The 24,432-nt window shown below is 46.2% G+C and overlaps 1 protein-coding gene across 14 annotated transcripts in view; it reads right to left on the reverse strand.

Annotated features, from left to right (window-relative positions):
* The window catches only part of GLDN (gliomedin), a 293,878-nt gene that overhangs the window by 13,377 nt on the left and 256,069 nt on the right, over positions 1-24,432 (reverse strand). For all 14 annotated transcript variants that reach the window (XM_072962427.1, XM_072962426.1, XM_072962439.1 and 11 more), the window contains 3 exons: positions 20,313-20,364; positions 8,367-8,384; positions 7,895-8,002 (listed from right to left, as the gene is read on the reverse strand). In XM_072962427.1, the coding sequence (XP_072818528.1) occupies positions 7,895-8,002; positions 8,367-8,384; positions 20,313-20,364 (178 nt within the window). The remainder of the gene's footprint in view (positions 1-7,894; positions 8,003-8,366; positions 8,385-20,312; positions 20,365-24,432) is intronic.

Consider the following 24,432-nt stretch of genomic DNA (forward strand, 5'->3'; position numbering starts at 1 on the left):
CCGCAACTGTCCTCCCTTCAGCTTTAAAACAAAATTTGAACCCCAGCCCAAACTTCCTACCAGCCCCACAGGGTTCCAATGTAACCGTCCCAAGAGAATCATAGACGTCTTGGTTGGAAGGCACCTTAGAGGTCGTTTAGATTAACCTCCCATCCAGCTCTGAAAGCCTCTCTCCACCACCCGATTGGCTCTCCTCAAGCTCTTTCAGCAACGGGAAGTTTATTATATCACAGCACACCACAGAGGCTGCCAGAACACTCTGCACGGCCATCAGAGGCAATTACTCCCTAAAACATACACCTGGAGCGCTTAGCACCTGTCCTCTACGCCAAGGGAGTGACACATATTCAGAATGGATTCTGCTCTTCCATATTCAAGGGACCCTACACAGACTATCCCAGGGAAGACAGCAGTGTAGGAAAGAATCTTAAAGTGCTGATCACTGTTAGAAAATGTAGGGAACAAAGAAACGTTTGCTAGGTTTTAGCCAACTGTTAAAAAAATAAAAAATCTCAGCAAAAACCATGCAGTTCAACTGCTGATGGAGGTCAGAGGCCCTGGGTTCCCTGCCTCTTCCAGGGGTGACCTTGGGCATCTTGCGCTGATGGAGTAGCTGGGGACACGTGGACAAGGATGTGAGGAAGAACAGTGGAAGCCCCTCCACGGTGGGCGCTGGCTCTGCCGTGAATCCAGTCACACAGGGGCAAAGGAGTGCCTCTCAGGTGGGGCAGTCCTGTCGCCGTGGGTCCTCCCCGCCCACAGTCATCAGGACACCTTGCTGGAAAGTGGTTCACTCACTGAAGGAGAGCCCTTTATCAGGGACCTCTGCATGAGAGGACATTCTTTTGTCAGTGTTTTAAATAGGCAATCTGGTGCATTATCTGAAGGACACAAAAGACGAGGACGTTGCCATGGAGTCCAGCCTGCACAAGGCACCAAGTATAACTGAGCCCTTCTAAAGGTGTCGCGTGACCCACATTCAGCAATGCTCAGGGAAACGGTACCTGCTCGTTACTTCAGGGTTTTCTTTTTCAGGCATTTACTCTAGTTACAAAGAGCCCTTCCGCATCATCATTTGATTCCCCTTCTTTCTTTTTATCCCTTTCTCTTATGCCTTTTTTTCTCCCTTCAAAAAGGCCAGGTGTGAAATTGGAAAACGTTCATTCTGTAATGCAGCCGCTATACTGCAGCCCGCAAAGGGTCAGGATGCAGAGCTCAAGACACTGAGGACTTTTGCTGACGGATGTATTTTAACTCTCAGCTGTGTGTGCACGATCATTTTCCAGCTTTCATTAAGAAAGGGTGGGGGACGTTTAGTCTCCCTGCAGTCTTTGCTGTCTTCGACAAAGTTTTTCCTCATCTTGGTTGGCCAGGCACTGGCTGCTGTGCATCAGAAGTACACCCCCACCTCATCAAAAGCAGCATCAGAGGACCCGAGTGTGGCACCTTCCATGTCGTCCTGACTCGGCCGTGCACGGTGTGCCCGGGACCCTGGCATGGTTCGTCCCATGACTCCCGGCCGGCCTGGGGTCAGCACATTCTGCCCGAGAAGAAAGGCCAGATTCTGCTCACCAGGCTCGTGCACTTGATGTGGCTCTCTTCTGTTTCCCTTCTCCAGTGGCGCCCACTCCAAACAGGCCATTTTCCCAGCTTTCGAGTTTGGGGTTGTGTGATTAGCTGGGGTCAACGCCGTCATCTTCACTGCAGGAGGTGAGGGAGGACATCGTATTTTTGGCAGGGCCATCTGTCACTGAGTGAGGTGGAGGAAAGGGAGCCAGAGGGTGTTGCACAAAACCCAGGTCTGGGATGAATCAGGAGGAGGGTATTTATTTCTGTTTTTATGGGGACTCGATTTTTAGAGAAGACACTGAAGCATTAACTCTGCAGTGAGAAAGCGAGAGGCAGATGGAGAGAAAGAAACTGCTCCATTTTGGGGTGCAGAATGTCAAACTTCGTGAGCCGCTAGTTGCACAATTGACATTTCAAGTCTACTTTAGGTCCAGTTTTTCTATCCAAATCTAAGTCGGTGTTTTCCAATAAATGTAGGCATTTCCACTCAGATTTCCTTCCCCATTCTTAGAACAACAAAACAGTAATATCTAACACTAATATAGCACTTGCTCTATTCTAAGTGCTTTATCTTTATACTAATTAATCTTCCTAAGGACACTATGCGGTCAATACTATTATTGCTCCCATTTTACAGATAAGGTAACTGTGGCACAGAGTGATTAAGTAACAGCTAGTAAGTGGAAGAGCCAGGAACAAAACCAAGCTTTCAGGCTCTTGCTCTGTGCTGCTCCACGCTTGCTCTTAGCATTTCTAAGGTCAGAAACTGAAGGCTGTCTTGATATTTCAGTCTCCTGTTGGTCTAGAGCACTACACTCTGATTTCATCAGGTTACTCTTCTCAAGAGCCAGTGGTGGCTCCTGCAGACTGAGAGCTGAAGGCCCTGGCCCCACCCCAGCCTTGCCTGGGTCCCCTGGGGTACCCAGGACCAGCCTCACTGGCAGTTCCTCTGGGCGTGGCCTTTCTGTCCTCCCCTTCTCTCTGCTTACTTCCAAGAGGCTGAATCCACGTCTCTCCCTTGTCCTCTACACCTGGCTCTATTGTACAACCCATTCTCTACACAGGGTCCTATTTGTTCACTATCTGCACAGGAAAGTCCAGATTTTTCTTCTGGCAGCATCCCCTGCCATGTAGGATAAAGCATCTTCATATTGGAACAACCAGTTACTGACTCATGCTGTGTATAAACCACATCTTCTCTTTCAACTGGACTATAAACCCCTATAGATGGAAACTATGTTCTATTTTTGTCATTCATTCATTCATTCTTCATTCACCCATTATTTACTGAGTCTCAGCTGGGGCTGGCTGGGAGCTGTGCCAAACAACTGGATATACAAGACCTAGTCTCTCCCTCACAGACAAACCCTACAGCAGGCTCGTTAAAAACTGGAAACTATGTTAGAGGGGCTGGAACCACAACTCCTCAGCGGGCAGATGAGGAGACCAAGTCCAGTGATGGAGTGACCTGCCCAGGGCCTCAGAGCCAGTCTGGGCTTGAGGCAGGTACTCCCAGAAGTCCTTTCACATCTCCCCTCTGCCTCGAGAGCAGGGACGGTTCTGTCTGCCTGGCAGGTCATCACTCATTGAACTGTGAGTTTTCACACGTGTCGTGTGGGCCTTCTGAAGGGCTGTCGCCCTCCCCCCCTCCGGAGAGACTCAGCGTCGGGCTCAGCAGCATCCTTCGACAAGTAACAGCATCAGCTCTCCAGGCCCAGGTTTCCTGCCCTCTCCTGCTGTGTGGCACCTCCAGGAACATGGCTCTCACAGCTCAGGCCCAGACCCCTCAAGTCGGGGAGTTTAGTGTAGTCATGTTTAAGAGCAGGAGTCCAGGAGTCAGACCTGACTCAAGTCCCGCCTCTTCCACTTACTACCTTTGGATGTTGGACAAGTTGTTTCTGTTAGTTTACAGTGTCTTGATTGCCCTCCTTTGCTGGGTGTTCCAGGCTCGGGAGGTCGGGACTAAGCAAGACAGACATGGCCGGGTTCTCACTTGACCTCACGTTCTCCCTAGGGAGTCAGACCATCAACACATCAAGAAACAACCCACGGAGAAAATTTCAGGGAAGGATATATGTTTTGGAAGGGAACGGGGAATGTGACAGAGTCAATGAGGCCGGGTCACAGAGGTCAGGGATGATCTGGAAGAAGAGGTGATATATTAGCTACGATCAGCACCATGGGAAGAACCAGTCACAGGAAGGGAAGAAGTACAGCAGTGCAAAGGCCCCGGGGCCAGGGTGGGCCTGTCCTATCTGGGAAGCAGGAAGATAAGGCTTCTTCATCTGGAAAAAATACGCTAACAAAAATATCCATCTCCTTAAGGTTGCTGTGAAGACTAAGTGAGGGTAAGTGCAGAGAGGACTTGGTAGATGCCCAACAGTAAATGTCAGCTTTTACTATTTTGTTCAGAGGCTCACTGCTAGAGGGCACAGTCCGGCCTAACCGAGTCCTGTCCCTTCTCTCCCTTTTTGGAAACAGCACTGGTTGTTCCCTCTTTCTGGAATGCGCTCCCACTCCTCCCCTCTCCCACCCCTGCCTGGCAAACCGCTAATGATCCCGGAACTCTCAGCTGAAACATCGGCCCATCCTTCTCCATGGCCACCACCCTGGCCCAGCAGTCACATCCTGTGCGAGACCCTGTGGCTGACAGGGAGGCCCAAACCACTAACCTGAAGGTTCTGGAAGGGCCTGGCCCCGGCCTCCCGCCTCGCCTCGTCGCGCTCCGGCCCTCACTGCACTGGCCTGGCCTTTATAGGCGTGCGCTCTCCACCCGGGCCACCCTCTGCCTAACCCTCATCCTTCAGGTCTGACCCCAGACGTCACCTGCCGACCCTCCCTCTCTGCACAACACCTCAAACACCCTGTTCTCTCCTTTGAACCTGCGTCTCAATTTGTGATGACAGGTGTGTGACTGCTGACTATTTATGTCAGCCTCCCCATCAAAGACGGGAAGTTCCAGGACAGGGGCTGCATCTATTTTGTTTCCCCGCTAGCACTTTGGAACCTGCCCAGTAAATGCTGCCGAATGTTCCCACCCTCTCCTGGTGTTCCTTCGGCTGCTCAGTCTGTCCTTGGCCTCCTTTGCTGGCTCATCCCCTTCTACTTGGTCACCAGATGCTGTCAATTCTCAGGGCTCAGCCCAGGCTCTCCTCTCCTGGTGGCTCGCTCCCCAGTGGACCACGCCCTGGCCCAAAAGCCCATTGCCTCAGGTGACTCCCTGTGTACACCTCCAGCCCTGGGGTCTCCTCCCACTACAGACCTGCATCTCCAAAGCCCCCTGACATCTCCTCCTGGACATCTAAAGGCATCTCAAGCTCAGCCCATCCCATGCTGAGACGTGACTGTCTCCCTGGAACGAAGTCTGTCTGGGGCTCCCCACTTCAGGGACAAGCAGTCAGGCAGGACAAAGACCTTGGAGTCAGTCTTGGTGCTTCCCTCCCCCTCCTCCTTATATCTGCCTCCCAGCAGGGACTGCTGATTCACCCCAAAATAGCACTCAGCTCCATCGGCCTTTCCACAACCCCGCCTGCCATCCCTTTCGCCTGCACATTTGGTAGCTTCTGAACCGTCTCCTGTCTCCACTCGTGTGCCGGCTCCAGGGTGTCCTCCACAAAGCAGCCGCAGAAACCCCTCTGTGGCTTCTCACTGCACCCAGGATAAAGCCATTTCCCCTCTGTGGCCCTGCCAGCTCTGGTCCATCCTCCCATTCCCGGCAATTACACTGATTGCTGGGTGGGATGGGAACCCATCCTGGGCTCAGGAAGGAGGCAGGGGAGGGAAAGCACAGCCCTGGGGCTTTGGCAGGGTGACAGAGACAGCACAGCCCTTGCTCTGGAGTCTCATGGTCCAGGCTAGAATCTGAGCTGGCCCACGGCTGAGCAGGGCTTCCAACAACCTATCCAGAGAGCCAGGCTTTTCAAATACCCTTTGCCTTTAAACGTCTAGGATGGTAGCTGGTCTTCCCCTTCCCCACTGGGGCCTGGCTGGGACCCTTGGTGACTCAAGTTCTATTCTCAGCCTTAGTGGAGGCTTCTTGTTCTAATGTTGCTGATCCCAGGAGGCCCCTTCACTGGGAGATGGCTACAGGAGGGTCTGGGTCTCTGCCGCAGCTCCTGTGGGATCTCCAGGAAGTGAAGGATTTGGCCAGCCTTTATCCATAAACAGAATCCGGCACCTTCTCATTCCTCCGCGGCTGTCTCCCGCTCCAGGCCTCCTCCCTTCCCTCCTGCGGCTTCCCTCAGCACAGCTGCCAGGGCCAACCTCAGTTCTTAAAATGCCCAGGGCCAACCTGGTTTGGCCTTGTTGCTGCTCTGGTCTCAGCTTGGCCACAGTCACGTCTCAGCCTCTCTGTCCATCGTCCTGGCTTCACTGTTGCTCCTCAGCTTCCGCTGGTGCACAGACTCCTCTGGAACCCTCTCGTTGGGCGCGCCCCTTCTCCAGGTGTTTGGTCAAAGGTGCCTTCTTAGGCAGCCTCACCTGGCCTCCCAATCTCCAGGCGCTCCCCAGCCCCACAACGTTCTCAGCCCCTCCCCTCACTCTGGTTTTTCTCTTTAGCACTTAGCACCGTGTAACTAACGGTCAGTATATTCTGCTTACATATCTTGTTTATTGTCATCTGCCCAGACTAGAATGTCAGCCTCACGAAGGCAGAGATTGTGTTAGCTCTTTCATTTCTGGATCTCTACCATCTAGCATGGTACCTGCCACATGAATATGTCTTACAGAAATAAATGAGCTTTTTCTTTTTTGTATTCCCTGGCTTGTGCGCTGCCTGCTAAGTACATCTCCTCACAGCCAGGGGTCTGTCTCAAACCTCTTTGGAAACCATCCCTTTCTCACTTGCCCCACGCCCAGTGCTGCATGGTTGTCCCCTTCCCCTATAGTTGGCCCTCATCATACTCATTACTGAATCCTCAGGACTGGATCACATTTCTGGCATCTTCTGGGGTAAACCAAGTGTCTGCATGCTGATGGCCATCGTTATTTGATGCTGGTGTTCATTTATAATTATGATTATTATCTGACATGTGAGGGTCCATCGTGCCCCACAATTCAGGCTGTAATTGCTGACTTTCTGGGGACTGAGCTGACATGGGCTGTGTGGGACCATCTTCACAGAGGCTGTCCCCGGGAACACAGGCATGTAGGCTTCTGCCAAGTGCCAAGTGGCAATTTTCTTTCTCTCCACTGGCTCTCACTTAAATTGTTTATGGGAATAAGAGCAGAGATGCTGGAAGGGGTTACTGTGTTGTCTGCAAGAGTGTTCTAGTACTACTTCTAGCCTGGGGCCTGTCCAGATGAGTTGGGCAACAGAAATAAGAGGTTCGAAGTAAACAAGATGGTGGGTGGTGCCTCCACCTTCTGCAGTGGCTAAGAGCTGGGCCTCCCTTGAAGCCTCCCGAGGGGTCTCTACCCCTGCTCTCGAGCCTCTGCTGTGCCACACGCCAGCTCTCTTCAGGTGACTCTGCCTGGCCTTCTCCATGGACTCCCCAGGACTGGTGCTCAGAGCCCCTCAGAACTCGCCCCGCCCCAGCCCCCAGCCACCTGTCAGGCCCTGCATGAGCCCCTGCCTCTCACTGCTCTCTGACACAACCGGTATCTTGGCGCTTCCAAGCCTTTGCTTGAGTAGTGACAATGCCACTGCTTATGGCAGGGGACAGAAAGTCCCTTGGACATGCCAGCCACATCTCTGTAATTGTCCTGTGGCCCCTGGACAGGAGACCTTGACTGCATGACCTGAGCCAGCCTCGGGGAGGCCTGGATGCTGCCTCTCTACTCCAATCATTCTAGCTATTCCACCAGCCAGCAAACCCTAGGGTCAACATCAGCCAACTGATCTTCAAACACAACAATTTGCTGGGCAGGAGGAGTTAGTGAGAGGGCAGGGCAGGAAATCACCCTTGAAAGAACTTGGGGCATCAGCACATACAGCCATCACAGCTCAGGCAGTGCTCCTCCCCGGGGATGTCCACTCCTGCCCCTCCATCTCTCTGTCTGCGTCAGAGCAAGCAGAGAAGCAGACATCAGTTCCCAGGCAGATTGCTTCTCTAGTTGGAGATAAACCTTCATCAGTGTAGGATCACAGAGAAGGCCTTTGCCACCCCGGAACACAGCAGCTTCCAGGCCAGAGTTAGCCAGCTCTGCATGCCCAGATGCTGTGCTATCCCCACTGTACTGGCTTTGGCTCATCCAAAAAGCAATCATGGATATGTATGGACAATATGCTGTACACCAGAGATTGACACATTCTAACCGACTATAGTTCAATTAAAAAAAATGGAGACAAAAAACAAGGCAATTAATTAGAAGACTGTCAAAATACCCATTTTTCCTCTTTTTCCATTTGCTCCTTTTTCGCCTTTTGGGCCCTGGGGACCAGGCAGTCCATCTGATCCATTGTATCCTGGTAACCCACCAATTCCTGGAGGTCCTGTATCAAAATATGGAAAACGGGAAAATTTCAAAAATATTCACTGAAGTGAATGTGATTTCGTTTAGCCAGTGATACTGGACAAGCATTGATGCCTTTTCGAGGACTTCTGCTTCTTCCTTTCCTTCTCCACCTTCCCTACCCTCTCCTGAAGCAGTGACAGGTGGGGAATGGTGGTGGCAGATTCTCAAGTGGGAGAGCATGGGAGAGCTGGTCACTGGGGTAGAGAGAAGGAGGGGGTCATGGTCATAGTGAAGGCCACCTCCAGACTCCTCCCCCTCCTCCCTCAGTCCTTTCTGAGAAATCCTGCAGAGCCAGCCATCCATATCCTCCCCATGAATCAGGAAAATCCACAGGCTCTTACCTGGTGGGCCAGGTGGTCCTACAACAGAAAAAAAAAATTAATGGTAAACCACAGATGGAAGAAAATGAAGCCAGCATCACAATCCCCAAAACAAAGAGCACCTTCCCATCTTAAAATGTGCTAATCATCCACGGGCCCTATGGAACCGCCCTGTGCCTTTTATTTAGAACTCAGTATATTTGTCCAAAGATCCTTAAAAACAATTCAGCAAAGACCTATTTGCCAATCAAAACCACTTTTGCTTAAGTTCCAATGGACCAAGAATAATTTCTAAATGCTTCAGTATAGATTCACAAATCAGCCATCTTTCAAGCAATCAGCAGATTTAAATGAGGTTTGTGACGTTGCAGGCAGGCCCTAGTGCAGCTCTGGCACAGGTAAGTGGCAGCAGGTGGAAGTGCTGTCTGCAGGGCTGAGAGCTGGCTGTCCTGAGAGCAGTCCCAGGTGCTCTTATCCAGCCAGTTTGTCGTCTCGAGGCTGTCCAGGGGACATATAAGCAGAATCTGGTTCCCTGGATCTCTATTTTGTTGCATGAAATAGCCTGAGAAATTTGAGATCAGGTAACAGATACCTCTCTTAGTGTATAATTACCCAAGGATCTAAGGGGTTCAGATGAATCATTCACACATAAGCTAACAAAACAGTTTTACTTCTACAAATAGAGTCTTTGTGTCAATTATCCTATTTAAGCACTCAGACGAGTCAGTGAAGTTGTAACATGAGCCACTGGGGGTCTTTTGTTTCTCCAGACCACACATAACGACCACCAACATTGGAGTGGGAAGGTCTTTCTAAAAATCCAAGCTTGTGACTTTTCAGAAAACCACCATTTACTGAGCACTTACTGTGTGCACCCAAATCTACCAACAAGTAGACATCTATGTCTTTGTGTTTGTTGTGTTTACAACCTATCTGGGGCAGATAGATACTTTGAAACCACAATGAGATAAGGAGGGAGGAACTGAGAAGCAAACCCCTACAGGGATACCGGGGAAATCTGGGCCCACACAGTCTGTCTGTGGCTCTGAAGACACAACGGGCCTGAGACGGCTGAGAGGCAAGGCTGGGCATCTCACACAGATGTAGAAGTAAAACTGTTTTGTTAGCTTATGTGTAAATGATTCATCTGAACCCCTTAGATCCTTGGGTAATTATACACTAAGAGAGGTATCTGTTACCTGATCTCAAATTTCTCAGCTGGAGCAGAGGTACAGGGTGGGAGCCCGCATGATTCAGGGTGAAAGAAAGGAGGAGAAGGGCCAAGCTGGAGCGTGTAGAGATGAGGTAGAAGTACTTGGCAGAGGGTATGAGGCAGCAGCACTTGAAGGCCAAGTGGAGAGGTGTAGACAGTGTCTGCGAGGCAGGGGGGAGCGACAGTACAGAACGTTAAGCAGGAGGTTGACACTAAGTCAGTGTGATTTGAGATGATCTCTGTAGATGGAAACTGGAACTAGGTAATGAGATGGGAGGGAAACAGAGAGAAAGGGGTGCAGGGAGAAAATACCCAGAGGATCTCTTGTAGTTAAAGTTTGGGACAAGGTTGTGGATAAAAGTGGTTGGTGACAGTAGAGCTAGAAATTCAAGAGGTATTTCAGCAGAAGAATGGGCAGGACTCCATGACTGGATAGGAGGCAAAAGAGGAGTCCTCTCAAATGACTGGGAGCCTGGATACCGATAAAACTATTTGACAAATACAAAGCCTTTTGGAAGAATAAGTGTTGGAAAGTATGCTTTCAATACATACAGTCCTACCTTGGGCAAAAAGATTTGCTGAAAACGGCACACGTTTTCTAGGGTCAGTGTAGCCTGCAGTCAATGTGGTCAGTTTACCACCAGATGGCGCACGTATGCCTGGGTCCAATAACCATTTCCAGGCAGTGAGGTTATTGGAGAGAGGTCCTGGCTGGAGCTGTATGCTTAGGACACATTAGTCATGGCCAAGGTTGTCACTATGATGAAGTGTTTAGACTAGGGTTTCCTGACATTAACCTGAGGTCCACTGACACCCCATGGCTACAGTTCTTAGTTATTTGAATCCATAGAATCAACTAGAATTCTTGTGAAAATGCAGATGCCTGGGCCCCATCTGAAGATTGATTCAGTTTGGATTCAGAGTGAGGCCCAGCAACCTGCATTTTTACCAAGCACCACAGGTGACTGGGATGCAGATGGTTCCAGGTACCCCCCAACTCAAACGGAAAATTTTTGGGGAAAAGAATCACTCAGCATCAGTAAGCAGGTCCTGTAAGGGGTTTCTGACCCTAGAAAGCTTGGGAGCTACTAGCCTTGAGGTAAGAGTGAAATGTCTGAGCCAAATTTAGGGATGTAGAGAGGAGGACACACCCCAGCTGGAGGGAGGCAGGTGACAGAAGAAGCACCAGGAAAGAAAGAGTGATCAGAAGGCAGAGGAGGGAATTCAGCAGGTCCCATACCCTGAAGCTCACTGTGAAGAGAATTTCAGAAGAGAAAGAATGGCAGTTCCAACGAGCTCATGAGCAGGGTGCTACTGTGATGGGGGACCTCTGTCCCAGTGTGCCCGGGATGCCAGTGGCGCTGCCCAAGGTCTTTACACCCGGAAGGAACCCCCAATATGCATCATTATCATGAAGTCAAATGTCAAATAATGTGCGCCAACTGGCCATTTAGAAAACTGTCTTTCAGGACGTTTTTTCCGCTCCTGAGCCTTCTCCCCTTCCGGAATCACAGACCCTCTGGGAACACACGCAGGCAGCCGCGTTCACGTTAACACTGCGCAGGGCTGTTTCCTGTGCCTGCTACCAGTGCACTTCTACACGGCCCACGCTAGAAGGGGCTCCTGCTTGGGTGCAAATGCTCTGTGGTGGTCGTCTGGAAGTTCTTGGCCGTTTTACCTTTGAATTCGTGTTTTGTAAGTAGAATAAAATGGGACAGTGGGGCATGCCCCAGAGGCTCTGAGTCCTGGTTCATACGTGGTCCCGCCTCCTACCGCGCCCCCGCCTCCCCAGGAGGGCTTTCCCCCTGCCTGCCCCTGTGATCCCTTCCACGCTGGCAGGGCCAAGGCACAAGTGCAGAGAAGGCTAGGGCTGCGTGTGTGCGCTGCATTCCTGAGTCACAGGGTGGCTGAGACCCCCCAGCCTGTGAGGGGCAAGACAGGAAGTACAAGCATCATAGTTACGGGGAATGATAAAAAGTGTAAATCTCTTTTCCTGACTTCAAGGGCAGACACTGGCCAGTGGCTAACGCTACAGGCCTCTAGAAAACCTGACCCTGGCCTCCTCCTGCCACAGCCATTCCAAATCACAGGAGAAGATGCATTATCTCTAATCTCCTTTTAGTAGCCCCTCTCTCACCCTGGGATGGTGTCAGAACTGGTGTTGCCTGACCCAAGTTACCTGCTTAGCCCAATAATGACCACAGGGGAAATAGCTACACATTTCCTAAGTTTTTGCTGGAAGAGGAAAAAAAAAAAAAAAAAAAGAAGCCAAAAAATCCAGTCTGGTTCTGCTACCATAGAAAGAGCTAGTAAAAGATGAAACTTCATAAACCTGATACCGCCAGGCCTGGAGCACCTCTGAGGTCTGTAGTCCTGATTTCCTTCTGCGCCTACTCTCAGCAAGGACTCCCCGGGGCTTGGATTCATGCCAGCCACAGCTTCAGGGCTAGACAGGAGCTCTGGTCAAAGTGGGTGTGGAACTCCCTTTCCCTTGGGAGGCAGGCATGCCTGGCGCTCCTTAAGGGGCCACCTGGGAGGATCCGCGCTCTCACACCCACAGCCTGGATCCACCAACCCTAAACAACCAGCTAGTCTGCTCAGTGAGGCCAGTCGAGTGAAAACATCATCAGCTGCACGAGCTGCTCCTGAGAATGGCCTGTCCATCTGTTTACCAAGGGTGGCACGGGCTGTACCTTTGGGGTCTCCGTTCCCACCCTTTGTATGCTGGTACACCCTCTGCAACCACCCCTGCTGCCAGCTATTCTGTCAGTCCTAGGGCACCTGACGTGGAAAGGTACCTGTCTTTCCTTACATGACCCCATTTAGCTGCAGCTTTGGTCCAATCTCATTTATTTGGTGCACGTCAATTTTGGATTATGGTCACGCAACCTTAAGAAAGAGTAGGGATGGCAAATAGGTTTTATTTCAAGTGCCAGTTCTAATCAATTAGTACAACTTCTTGCAACACTAGAAAAGAATGACCTGAGACCTGAGGCCATGCTCGGCAGTAACTGTGGTCCATTACTAATGCCTGCCTGGGTGTAGGATAAGCAGTACTATCAGGTGGCTGGAGTGACTTGGCTGCCAGGAGAATGGGCACTGTGGATTGGAAGCACCTCTGTCCCAACAAGCAGTTCAGCAATATGATGGTTTAGAGATTTTCCAACAAGCCTGTATGTGGAGGCCACTAGAAGTGAAGAATTACCAAAGAAGCTGCCTTCTTCAAGATACCTGCTCTTCCACAAGATGCCTCTGGGGTCCCAAGGCCATCTGGGCTCAGGGGTAAGACGCATCCAGGAAACCATGTTGTTTGACAAATTCTGCACTAGCAAAACCCCCTAACTCCTCTAGCAAGTGAACTGCCCCCACTATTCACCTGAGATGTCACAGGCTGCACAAAATGACACAGCATCTATCCTTGTCCCCATAACAACCACACCCGAGTCCTGGAAAAGGAACCAGAATGGGGTTTCATGGTCACATCTGGACTAGCCTCAAGTCACAAACACCTGCCTTTTCAAAGATGAATCCAGTGTAAAGCTAGATCTTGTTCTCAGACCTCAAGCCCAGGGTCTGCCCTGGAAACCCTTCCTGAGGGCATTTTCTGGGGGCTCTGGACCCAGGCTCTCTGCTCCTCCCACTAAAGTTGCCCAGTTCAGACCTGGGTCCTGTGCTCCCCGCCCCCAATCCCGGCAGCCTGGTCTATTTCAAGGCACCACCTTGCTTTGCAACTTGTACTTTCACATCTAAGTTTTAATTGAAGAGCTTTCTGTGTAAATGGAGGCCCAATTTCAAACTGGCATGAAAGAAGAAGGTGCTGGCTTTTGAAAAGCATTTTGAGGTGTCAAAGAATAACCTCCTCAACTCGTCTCCAGCACAGATGTGATCCCGCCAATCTTCCCTAAGTGCTCTCAATGGCTCCAGCCCGCATTCACTGAACAGCCCTGCTCTCATCCTATCGCTATAAAAATAAAAAAGGAAGAGGTTTTTTCTGTGCCTCTCAAAAGGGCTTTTGTGCCTGTAATTCCATCCATTTGAGCATTTCTCCAGCGCTCATTACTGTCACACACGGGAACGCTGAAAAAGGACTTCCAGAGATGGGAGAAACGTGCTTATTAAGCCACAAGGATTTCAGAATAAAGGACCAAGCTGTTCAGAAGATATTTAATTTTCTGTGAGGGCCAAAGTGTGACTTAAGTAATTCAATTAGCATTTTCCAAGAAGCCACAGGATTACAGCTTTTCTCTCTGAGGCTAAACTAAGTGAACAAGAGTCAGACTTGGACTTGGGGTTCCTCTGGGAAGCATCTTTCTTACCAGTCCATCATCCCCATTAACTACATACATAAATCACAGGTTTAGTCACTCAGCCAACTCACACAGACTTCCTAATGCATGGCAGGTAAGGAGGGGTACTGGGGAGAATAATCCAGAAGAGGTTTCTTGTAACTTCGTGTGCACTGTGCACAGTTTCTCAGCCTCCACCAGTGCAGCTCTGTGAAGTGACTGGGGCCTCCCCAGAGCCTGGGGTCATAGACTGAGGAGACCCAATAAAAGCTTCAGATGGCTTCAAAGTCTTGTGGTTATCTTTAAAGTCCGTGAGAGCTGTGCATTTACTTCATAATAGAATTTTTTCTTTTTTTAGTTAAAGTAGAGTTGACGTACGGTATTATATTAGTTTCAGGCGTACTACATAGTGCTTCAACATTTATATACATTACAAATTGGTCACCATGGTAAGTCTAGTAACCATCTGTCACCATATAAAGTTACTGCAATAATACTATATTCCCTGTGCTGAACATTACATCCCTATGACTTATGTATTTTATAACTGGAAGTTTGCACCCCTTAATCTCCCTCATGTATTTCACTTATCCCCTAACCCCTCTCCCCTCTGGCAACCACCCATTTGGTCTCTGTATCCATAATCCTGTTTGTTTTGTTATGTTTGTTCATTTGTTTTGTTTTTTGGATTCTACATATAAGTGAAATAGAATATTTGTCTTTCTCTGTCAGACTTATTTCAGTTAGCATTATACCCTCTAGGTCCGTCCATGTTGTCATAAATGGCAAGATTTCATTCTTTTTAAGGGATGAATAGTACTCCATTATACTCTATTGTGTGTGTGTGTGTGTGTGTGTGTGTATCTTCTTTATCCATTCATCTATCGATGGGCATTTAGGTTGCTGCCATATTTTGGCTGTTGTAATAATGCTGCAATGAACATAGGGGTGCATATATTATTTTCTAATTAGTTTTTTATTTTTTTCAAATAAATACCCAGAAGTGGAATTTCTGGACCATATAGTAGTTCTATTTTTAAGTTTTTGAGGAACCTACATATTGTTTTCCACAGTGGCTGCACCAATTTACATTCCCACCAACAGTATGCATGAGGCTTCCCTTTTCTCTATCTTTTTGACACATGTTTTTCGTTGTCTTTTTGATAACAGCCATTCTGATAGGAGCGAGGTGATCTCACTGTGGTTTTGATTTGCATTTCCCTGACAATTAGTGATGTTGAGCATCTTTTCATGTGTCTGTTGGTCACCTGTATGTCTTCCTTGGAAAAATGTCCTCTGCCCATTTTTTTAATTGAATTGTTTGTTTTTTGAGTTGAGCCGAGTTCTTTATATATTTTGCATATTAACCCCTTATCAAATATATCATTGGCAAATATCTTCTCCCATTTGTTTGGTTGCCTTTTTGTTCAGTTTCCTTCATTGTGCAAAAGCTTTAAAAAGCTTGATGTAGTCCCATTTGTTGATTTTTGCTTTTGTTGCCCTTGCCTGTGAAGACAGAGCTAAAAAAACATTGCTGAGACTGATGTCAAAGAGTGTACTGCCTATGTTTTCTTTTAGGAGTTTTATGGATTCAGGTTTTATATTTAAGTCATTAATCCATCTTGAGTTGATTTTTGCATATAGTGTAAGAAAGTGGTCCTGTTTGGATCCTGTGTGTGTGGCTCTCCAGCTTCTCCAACATCATTTATTGAAGAGACTGTCTTTTCTCCACTTCCATTCTTGGCTCCTGTCAAAAATTAACTGCCTGTGTAAGCATGAGTTTATTTTCAGCCTCTCTATTCTGTTCCATGGATCTATGTTGTCTGTTTCTGTGCCAGAACCCTACAGTTTTGATTACTGTATCTTTGTAATATAGTTTCAAATCACAGAGTCCTTTGTTCTTCTTTCTTAAGATTGTTTTGCTATTTGGGGTTATTTGTGGTTCCATGCAAATTTTAGGATTATTTGTTTCAGTCCTGTGAAAAATGCCATTGGTATTTTGATAGGGATTACATTGACTCTGTAGATTGCCTTGGGTAGTATGGTCATTTTATTTATTCTTTCAATCCATGAGTACAGTGTATCTTTCGATCTGTTTGTGTCATCTTCAGTTTCTTTCATCAGTGTCTTGTAGTTTTCCAGCTATAGATCTTTTACCTCCTTAGTTAGAGGTTCATATATAACAATTTATGTAAATAGCAGTCTATTTTAAGTTGAAGGTCACTTAAGTTTGAGTGCATTCTAAAAGTACTACAGTTTTATGTCTCCTCCCTTCATTTTATGTTTCTGACATCACATTTTACGTCTTTTTATTGGTGTATCACTTAATTAGACATAATTTTTTTTTTTACTACTTCTTCCTTTTAACCTTAATACTATCTTTATAGGTGGTTGATCCTCTACCTTTCCTATGTGTTTGCCTTTACCAATGATTTTTTTTCATAACTTTCTAATTTCTAGTTATGACCTTTTCTTTTTCATTTGAAGAAGTCCCTTTGAATACAGTAATAGTAGGAGACTTTAACACACTACTAACATCATTGGATGGATTTCCAGACAGAAAATCAGTAAGGCAATGGAGTTGCTAAATGACACAATAGGACAGTTAGACTTAATTGATATTTTGAGGACATTACATCCCAAAACACCAAAACATACATTCTCTTCAAGTGCGCATTGAGCTAATTATCAGAGAAATGCAAATCAAACCTACAATGAGATATCACCTCACACCAGTCAGAATGCCCATCGTTAAAAAGTCCACAAATGACAAATGCTGGAGAGGGTGTGGAGAAAAGGGAACCCTCCTACATTGTTGGTGGGAATGTAGTTTGGTGCAGCCATTATGGAAAACAGTATGGAGATTCCTTAAAAAACTGAAAACAGTCTTACCTTATTATCCAGCAATCCCACTTCTGGGCATATATCTGGAAAAAACCCCAATGTTCATAGCAGCACTATTTATAATAGCCAAGAAATGGAAGCAATCTAAATGTCCATCAACAAATGACTGGATAGAGATGTGATACACACACACACACACACACACACACACACAGACACACACACAATGGAATACTACTCAGCCATAAAAAAGAATAAAATAATGCCATTTTCAGCAACACAGATGGAACTGGAGATCATCATACAAAGTGAAATAAGCCAGAAAGGGAAAGAAAAATACCATATGATATCACTTATATGTGGAATCTTAAAAACAAAACTTATTTACAAAACAGAGATAGACTCACAGACATTGAAAATAAACTTATGGTTACCAGGGGGGAAAGGGGAGGGTGGAGGGATAAATTGGGAGTCTGAGATTTGTAGATACTATATATAAAATAGATGAACAATAAGGTCCTACTATATAGCACAGGAATCTATATTCAATATCTTATAAAATCCTACAATGAAAAAGAATATGAAAAGGAATATATATGTGTGTGTGTGTATAACTGAATCACTATGCTGTACACCAGAAATTAATACAACAATATAAATTGACTATACTTCAATAAAAAATTATAATAAAGACCCTTTAACATTTCTTATAAGGCCTGTCCAGTGGTAATGAACTCCTTTAAAAGCTTTTGCTTGTCTGGGAAACTCTATGTCTCCTTCAATTCTGAGTGATAACCTTGCTGGGTAAACTATTTTTGGTTGTGATTTTTTTCCTTGTAGTATTTACAATATATGGTGCAACTGCCTTCTGGCTTGCAAAGTTTCTGCTGAAAAAATCATCTGATAATCTCGTGGGGGTTCCCTTGTACATAACTAATTTTTTCTTGATGCTTTTAAGATTCTCTCTCTATCTTTAACTTTTGACATTTTAACTATAATGTCTCTTGTTGTGGGCCTCTTTGGGTCTATCTTTTGGGGGCATCTCTCTGCTTCCTGGACTTGGATGTCTGTTTCCTTTGCCAAGTTAGGGAAGTTTCCAGGCATTATTTCTTTACGTGGGTTTTCTGTCCCTTTCTCTCTCTTCTTACTCTTCTGGGACCCCTGTAATGCAAATGTTAGTACACTTGACCCAGAGGTCCTTTAAACTATCTCATTTTTTAAAAATTCCTTTTTCTTTTTGCTGCTCTGATTAGGTGATTTCCACTACCCTGTCTTCCAGATCACTGATCTGTTCTGCATCCTCTAATCTGCTGTTGATTCCCTCTAGTGTATTTTTCATTTCAGTTATTGTATTCTTCAGTTCTGATTAGTTCTTTTTTATATTTTTTCTCTCTTTGTTGAAGTTCTCACTAAGTTAATCCATTGTTCTCTGGAGTCAGTGGACATCTTTATACTTTGAACTTTTTATCTTGTTAATTGCTTATTTCCCTTTAATTTAGTTCCTTTTCTGATGTTTTGTCTTTTTTTTTTCCACTTGGAAGATATTCCTTTGTCTCTTCATTTTGCCTCTCTGTGTTTGTTTCTATGTATTAGGTATGTCAGCTACATCTCCTGGTCTTGAAAGAGTGGAAGGTATCCTGTGGGGCTCAGTGCTACAATCCACTCCCAGTCACCAGAGCCAGATGCCCTAGGGGAATCCCGTGTAGGCTGTGCCCACCCTCCTGTTGTGGTTGGGCCATGACCACTGCAGGCATGTTGGTGGGTGGGGCTGGCCCCCTGGAGTGGGAGCCACTTTGGAGGGGCCTGATGGAGTGGTCCTCAGGGTGGGGCACACAGTGTTAGTAAGGCTGATGGAGAGTGATGGAAATGGTGCCTGCCATTGCCGAGCCAGCTAGGTGGGGAGTGAAGATGAAATGCTATCTGTCAGCACTTCCATCCCTAGAGAAAGATCCTCAGATCCCTGCTCCTCTAGCAAATGCCCTAAAATGAGTCAATGAGTCTCCTTCTCAGATGACTAAGCACTTTTCAAGCTCTGCCTCTGTGCTGGGAGTCAGAGCTAGGGAGTTTGTGTGCAAGCCCTTCAGGAGCTGAGTCTTGGTTTCCCACAGCCCTCCAGCTCAGCGGGATGTCAGCTCCACTGGTTTTCAAAGCCAGGTGTCACACGGGCTCAGCTTCCCCGTGCAGGTGCCCCAGGCGAGGGGCCTGATGTGGGGCTCGGGCCCCTCGCTCCTCAGGGGGGACCCCTGCAGTTGTGACATCCCTCCTGCTTCTGGGTTGCTGCACTGGGGGTGTAGGTTCTGACTCAGCTGTGTCTCTGCCCCTCCTACCCGTCTCAATGTGTCCTTTTCTTTATATCCTTAGTTGTAGAAAATCTGCTCTGCTAGTCCTCATGCCATTCTTAGACATAGTCTTTCTACAGGTAGTTGTAGTTTTGGTGTGTCCGTGGGAAGAAGTGAGCTCAGGCTTTTTCTACTCTGCCATTTTGATCTGAGCCTCTCCATAATAGACATTTAATGCAAAAATAATTTCCCTCTGCTTCCTCGGAATGTTACACCCCCTCCAAAGAGGCAGGAAATGCAGTGTCTGGAATCAGGCACCGCAGGCCCAATGTTGGGCTGGGTTAGTGCCTGGTGGGAGTGGAGGGGTGGGGCAATGAATTGGGTGATTGGCCTCCGTTCAAGGGAGCACGCATTTCTAATTACCTAAGACCTAGTTACTTTCCATGGCCATACTACTATGACAATACTGAAAATATTATTTTTCATAATTACATTAGAGTTGATTTTCAGTCCTATTAAAAACATCTGGTAACAGTAAACCAATGTATATTTTTATAACCTAAAGTGTTCATAGGTGTTTATTCTGTTCCTAGCCCTTTGGCCAGTACCCGTGTTCCCCCTGTGAGCTTCTGAAGGCAGGAGGCAGGCGTCCCTCCCTGCAGATGGGAATCAGGTCTCTGGTATAACCACATCAAAACCACTCCCCTCTTCCTCGGCACCCCCCCCCCATCAACCGTTTCAGATCCCAAAGCTTGAGGTGCCTCGAGGTTAATTCCCTCCTTCCTTTCTATTTGCCCAGGATTCATTGAGTGGAGTAGGGTAGAGTGTGACCAGCCTTCAGTCCCACCCAGCACAGCAGGCACCACACAGAGCACTTCTCATAAAAAATGTCTTCTTGACTAATGAGGAGTTTGCGTCTAGAGCTTCCCATTCAAGCTATATGCAGGATGTAGGGAAAGAATTACTTCTGGTAAGAGATCCCTACTACTTAGCAAGGCCTGCCTGCCTGCCTTCCTTCCTTCCCTTCTTCCTTTCTTTTCCCTTTTAAAAAACTAATGGGAATAAGGAAAACATCTATGGCCTCAGTTCAAGGGAGCACATATTTCTAATTACCCAAGACCTGGTTATTTTCTATGGCTCTATTTCTATAGCAATGCTGAAAATATTATTTTTCATAATTACATTACAATTGATTTTCAGCCCATTAAAAACAGCTGGTAAAAGTAAATCAACGTGTATTTTTACAATCTAAAGTGTTCCTAGGTGTTTATTTTGTCCCTGATCCCTTGGCCAGCACACGTGTTTCCCGTGCGAGCTGCTCGCAGCCAGCGCGGGGCCAGCTTACCTGTCAGGCAGATACCCCTGGTGCTGTTGCACAGGTCCACCATCACTCGGATCTGCGGGGAGAGAGGGCGGTTAACAGCAGTGCAGGAGGTAGTGGACCCTGAAACTTCCCCTTTACAGCAATTATAAAAGCAACTGTAGAAGTTCACAGAATGACTTCAGGAGAATATGCGAAGTCTGAGGAAAAGTTAACCTAAAACTGAAAAGAAACCTTTAAAAGAGCTATTCTTTTAATATAAACAATACATCTATCAACATCATCAACAGAATCTCCTTGATTTCTGTCAAACTCTGAGAAGGCAGAGGATGGGGAAGGAATCACCAAGCCCAAATCCAAGCCAGCACCCCAAGTCTGAAGGGCTTAATCTCTGGGTCTGAATAAGGAGGGCTGGTGAACTTAGTGCTTAGAAGCAAGCACTTACGAGCTGGGTGAGTACAAGTGAAGTCCTAAACCATTCAACCCTTTCGTTTCCTCTGAAAATGTAGATGATCTAAGTACCTGCCTTGAGGGCTGAGGCAGCGCCGCACCTGGCATGTGGAAACTGCCTCTAGTCAGTGATTCTCAAGCCACATGGACACTGCCTACTCACGCTGGATGACACCTGCGGTGGACGGTCACTGCATCGTGGTACCAGCCGGACACCTGGTTCCCACGTACCACTCTACACTCCTTCCCCCACCCATTCTCCACGCTGCTCCTAATGAGCGTCACAAAACTCAAATCTGATCAGGTCAACCCTGATTCAAACACTTTTCTGGTTCTTTGCTGCTCTAAAGGTAGAGCAAAATTCCTCCTTCTCTGGAAGATGTACATCTTAGGATTGTTGTGAAGCGTAAGTTATTATATGTGAAGTTCTTAGAACAATGTCTGGCATATAAGGAAGGGCACACAAAAGTGTTTCCTATTTTGTGGAAGAGGTAGAGAGTGTGGATAGAAGCTTGAGTCCTAAAGTCAAACTGCTGGTGTTCAAATCATGGCTTTGCCATGCACAAGCAGTGTGACCTTGGGGAAATTACTTAACTTCTCTGCTGCAGTGTCCTTGTCTGTAAATGGAGCTAACAGTACCAATCTTACTTATAGCATGGCTATGTGGATTAAACAAGCAAAAATATGAAATACACTTATAACTGGGCCTGGCATCTGATAAGGACATTCTATTATGCTACTGTTTTGATGGCTCCTTGAATATGCCAGAAATGACTTAGCTAATCTACCCAAGAACTTTCAGTTTACAGACAGTGCCGTTTTTAAACCCAAATAATGTGGCATTTCAAAACTGTGGGAAGAAAACTTACTAGCTGAGAAACGAAGTTGAGACAACTGGATGGACACCCAGGGAAAAACCAGAAAGCTGGGTCCCTACTTCACTCCTTACACTAAAAAAATTTATTAAGCAACACTGACCAAAAATTTAAAAGTTAAAAACAAACCAGTGAAAATACTGAAGGAAACTGTGGGGAAAATATTTATAATGGCTCTAGAGTAGGAAATACATTTCTAAGAAAGACCCTATACTGTATACAGAAAGAATGTGATAAATTCTAATAACTAAAAATTTCTGCAAGAGGTAAAATACTACAGGCAATAACAAAGGAGAAACACAAACTCAAAAAAAAATAATTGCAAAGGGCTTGTATATACAGAGCTGTTACAAAGCAAAGGAACAAAAAACCAAAAGGAAAATGGGCAATGGACTCAAACAGGAAGTTTGGAGGAAAAAAAAAAAAGAGTGCCTTATCTTCATTTATTGTTAAAAAAAATAAATCAAATGATGAAATATATTTTTAGCTCTTAAGTTTGTAAATAAAAAGAATAACAGCACATTTCACCAGGGTGTCAGGAAAGTAGCGCTCTCATGTCTGTTGATAGAAGGGTAGAAAGATAGGGTTTCTTTGGAGGCCATTTTACAATATTTATTAAAGTCTAAATGGATCTATGTTTTGTTCCATCTGTTACACTTTGAGATTTATTCTCCAGAAACACTCATACATGTGTGAGAAGATTAAGTACAAAGATGGTTGCTACAGAAACGTGGGTAAGAACACAAACTAGAAACAACCTAAATATTTTTCAGTGAGGTCTTGTTAGATAAAATGTAGCGTGTCCATAAAATGAAATAGCACGAAAAAGACTAAATTTAAATCCATAAAGCTGATATTCCACGATAAATGAAAAAAATTACCACGGACAGAGCAGCATGTGTAACGTGCTTTCATTTATATAAAAAAAGTAGTGGACACCAAAATGCTTCTATATGCTTCTCTCTGGCTGCTTTCAAGATTCTCTGTCTTTCTAGACTATTTCTGGAGAGAAACCTGAAAAACCTCAAGTGGGGGGAGTGGAGAACCAGGGTGGGAAGGAGCTGTACTGAGCATGATATGCCCTTTTGTTTTATTCAAAATTTCCACTGATTACTGTCTCAATTCAGCTCTTTTCAAAAAGAATATGTTTTGATTGGAAGGGAAAATTGTTTTGTCTTCTACCTAGGTTTATTGTTTGCCAGGAGATCCAGAGTACTGTATTCACTTTTTGTCAGGTTTATCAGCAGGTACTTATTGACCGCTTTAGAAATTTATTCTGAAATGTATCCTACATACCACCAAAGTATAAAACGTGTGTCAACAGTTTAAAGATGAATAATACAATGAACACGTATAGTATAAACCACCTCCAGCTAATAAGCAAGTGCCTTGAAACATCCCAGGTGCTTGGAACATCGTCCCTGTAATTCAGCCTCCCCACCCAGACCCAACGGCTCCCCGAGCTGAAGTATACTGGGCAGCGGGACTCTCCCTTTTGTACAGATAAGGACAGAGAGGAGTAGCCAGGTGATGTCACTCACTCAAGGTCACACAGCTTGCTCACTGCAGAGCCAGGCTCAACTCCAGGTTTCTTGATTCCAGGTCTACTACACCTTCTGTTATGGCTCTGATGGTTATCTTAACATAACCACACGGAAGAACTTTTGATTCACTGCTTTTAGTCACTTTCATAAATGAATGTAATCAGCTGCACTACACAATTTATCATCGTAAAAAAAAAGTGTAATTGTCCACTGAGAGGACCATTAAAGACTTCACAATGCTTCATTTGTTGCCTGGAGGAATCACGGCAGAAGTAGTTGGAAACAACAGAAGCATCAATAGGGAAAATTAACCTTTCTCTTTTACACTCAGCACTGGTCTGGGGTTGGCACAGCTTCTGTGAAAAACGATGAAGAAGGAGTTCTCCCTTCCTGACCTTTTGGCTTCATTTATATGCAAATGTCAATTTAGACATTTATCAGTAAACTGTGTTCATCTTCACTCAGGAATATTCTCTTCACAAACTTGGGCTAAGTTAGATTGTATCATGGTATGAAGAAGTGTGGCCATAAGAAAATCAGAAACTTTTTTTTTCTTCTGGTAATAGTAATAAAGAGTTTAGATGAAAATAAGGAAATTCAAAATCGAAAGTCACAGAATCTCACTTGTCAAATTATGGAGTCACATTTGGCATAAAGGACTTCCTAAATTCTGATTTAAGATTTGAAAACGGTGAAGTTGGAAGAGGCCTTAGAGCTCATTGTCCTGGGGGTGTCAGGAGGACCCACCCAGGAAGTGGCCCTGCCCCTCTAGAGGCCACCTCCCACCACTCTCCCCATCTCTCGGCTCCAGTCACACCGGCCGTCATCATGGGTCGGCCATGCCTTGTATGCTGTACCCACATCTCCACTAAGGCCTCAGCTCAAATGTTACTTCGTCAGGAAGGCTTTCCTTGACCCCCCATCTGAAAGTAGCCCTAGCAGCCACACCCCATAACCTCACCTGGCCTTTTGTCTTTGAGAACTTTTATGTTGCTTATGTAAGCATTTGTTTATTACTTGCCCCTGCTCCCCAAAGTCTGGAAGCGTTTTGAGAGCAGGAGAACTTGCTGGTTTGTCTGTATCCCCTCCACGTGCATAGAGCAGTGCCTGGGTCCAGACCTAGAACTTTTCCACTGGGGAGACAGGGTTCAAGGAGGAAAGTATGTCAGTGGTCTCCAGGGAGGGCCTGCCTTGAGAAAAGGCGACAACGAATTGCTAACCTGGGTCTATGATGTGAGAATCCAGTGGTGTTGAGAAGATGGCGGGTGAGGTGCA

The sequence above is a fragment of the Vicugna pacos genome, chromosome 6, assembly GCF_048564905.1.
Source record: "Vicugna pacos chromosome 6, VicPac4, whole genome shotgun sequence".
NCBI lineage: Eukaryota > Metazoa > Chordata > Mammalia > Artiodactyla > Camelidae > Vicugna > Vicugna pacos.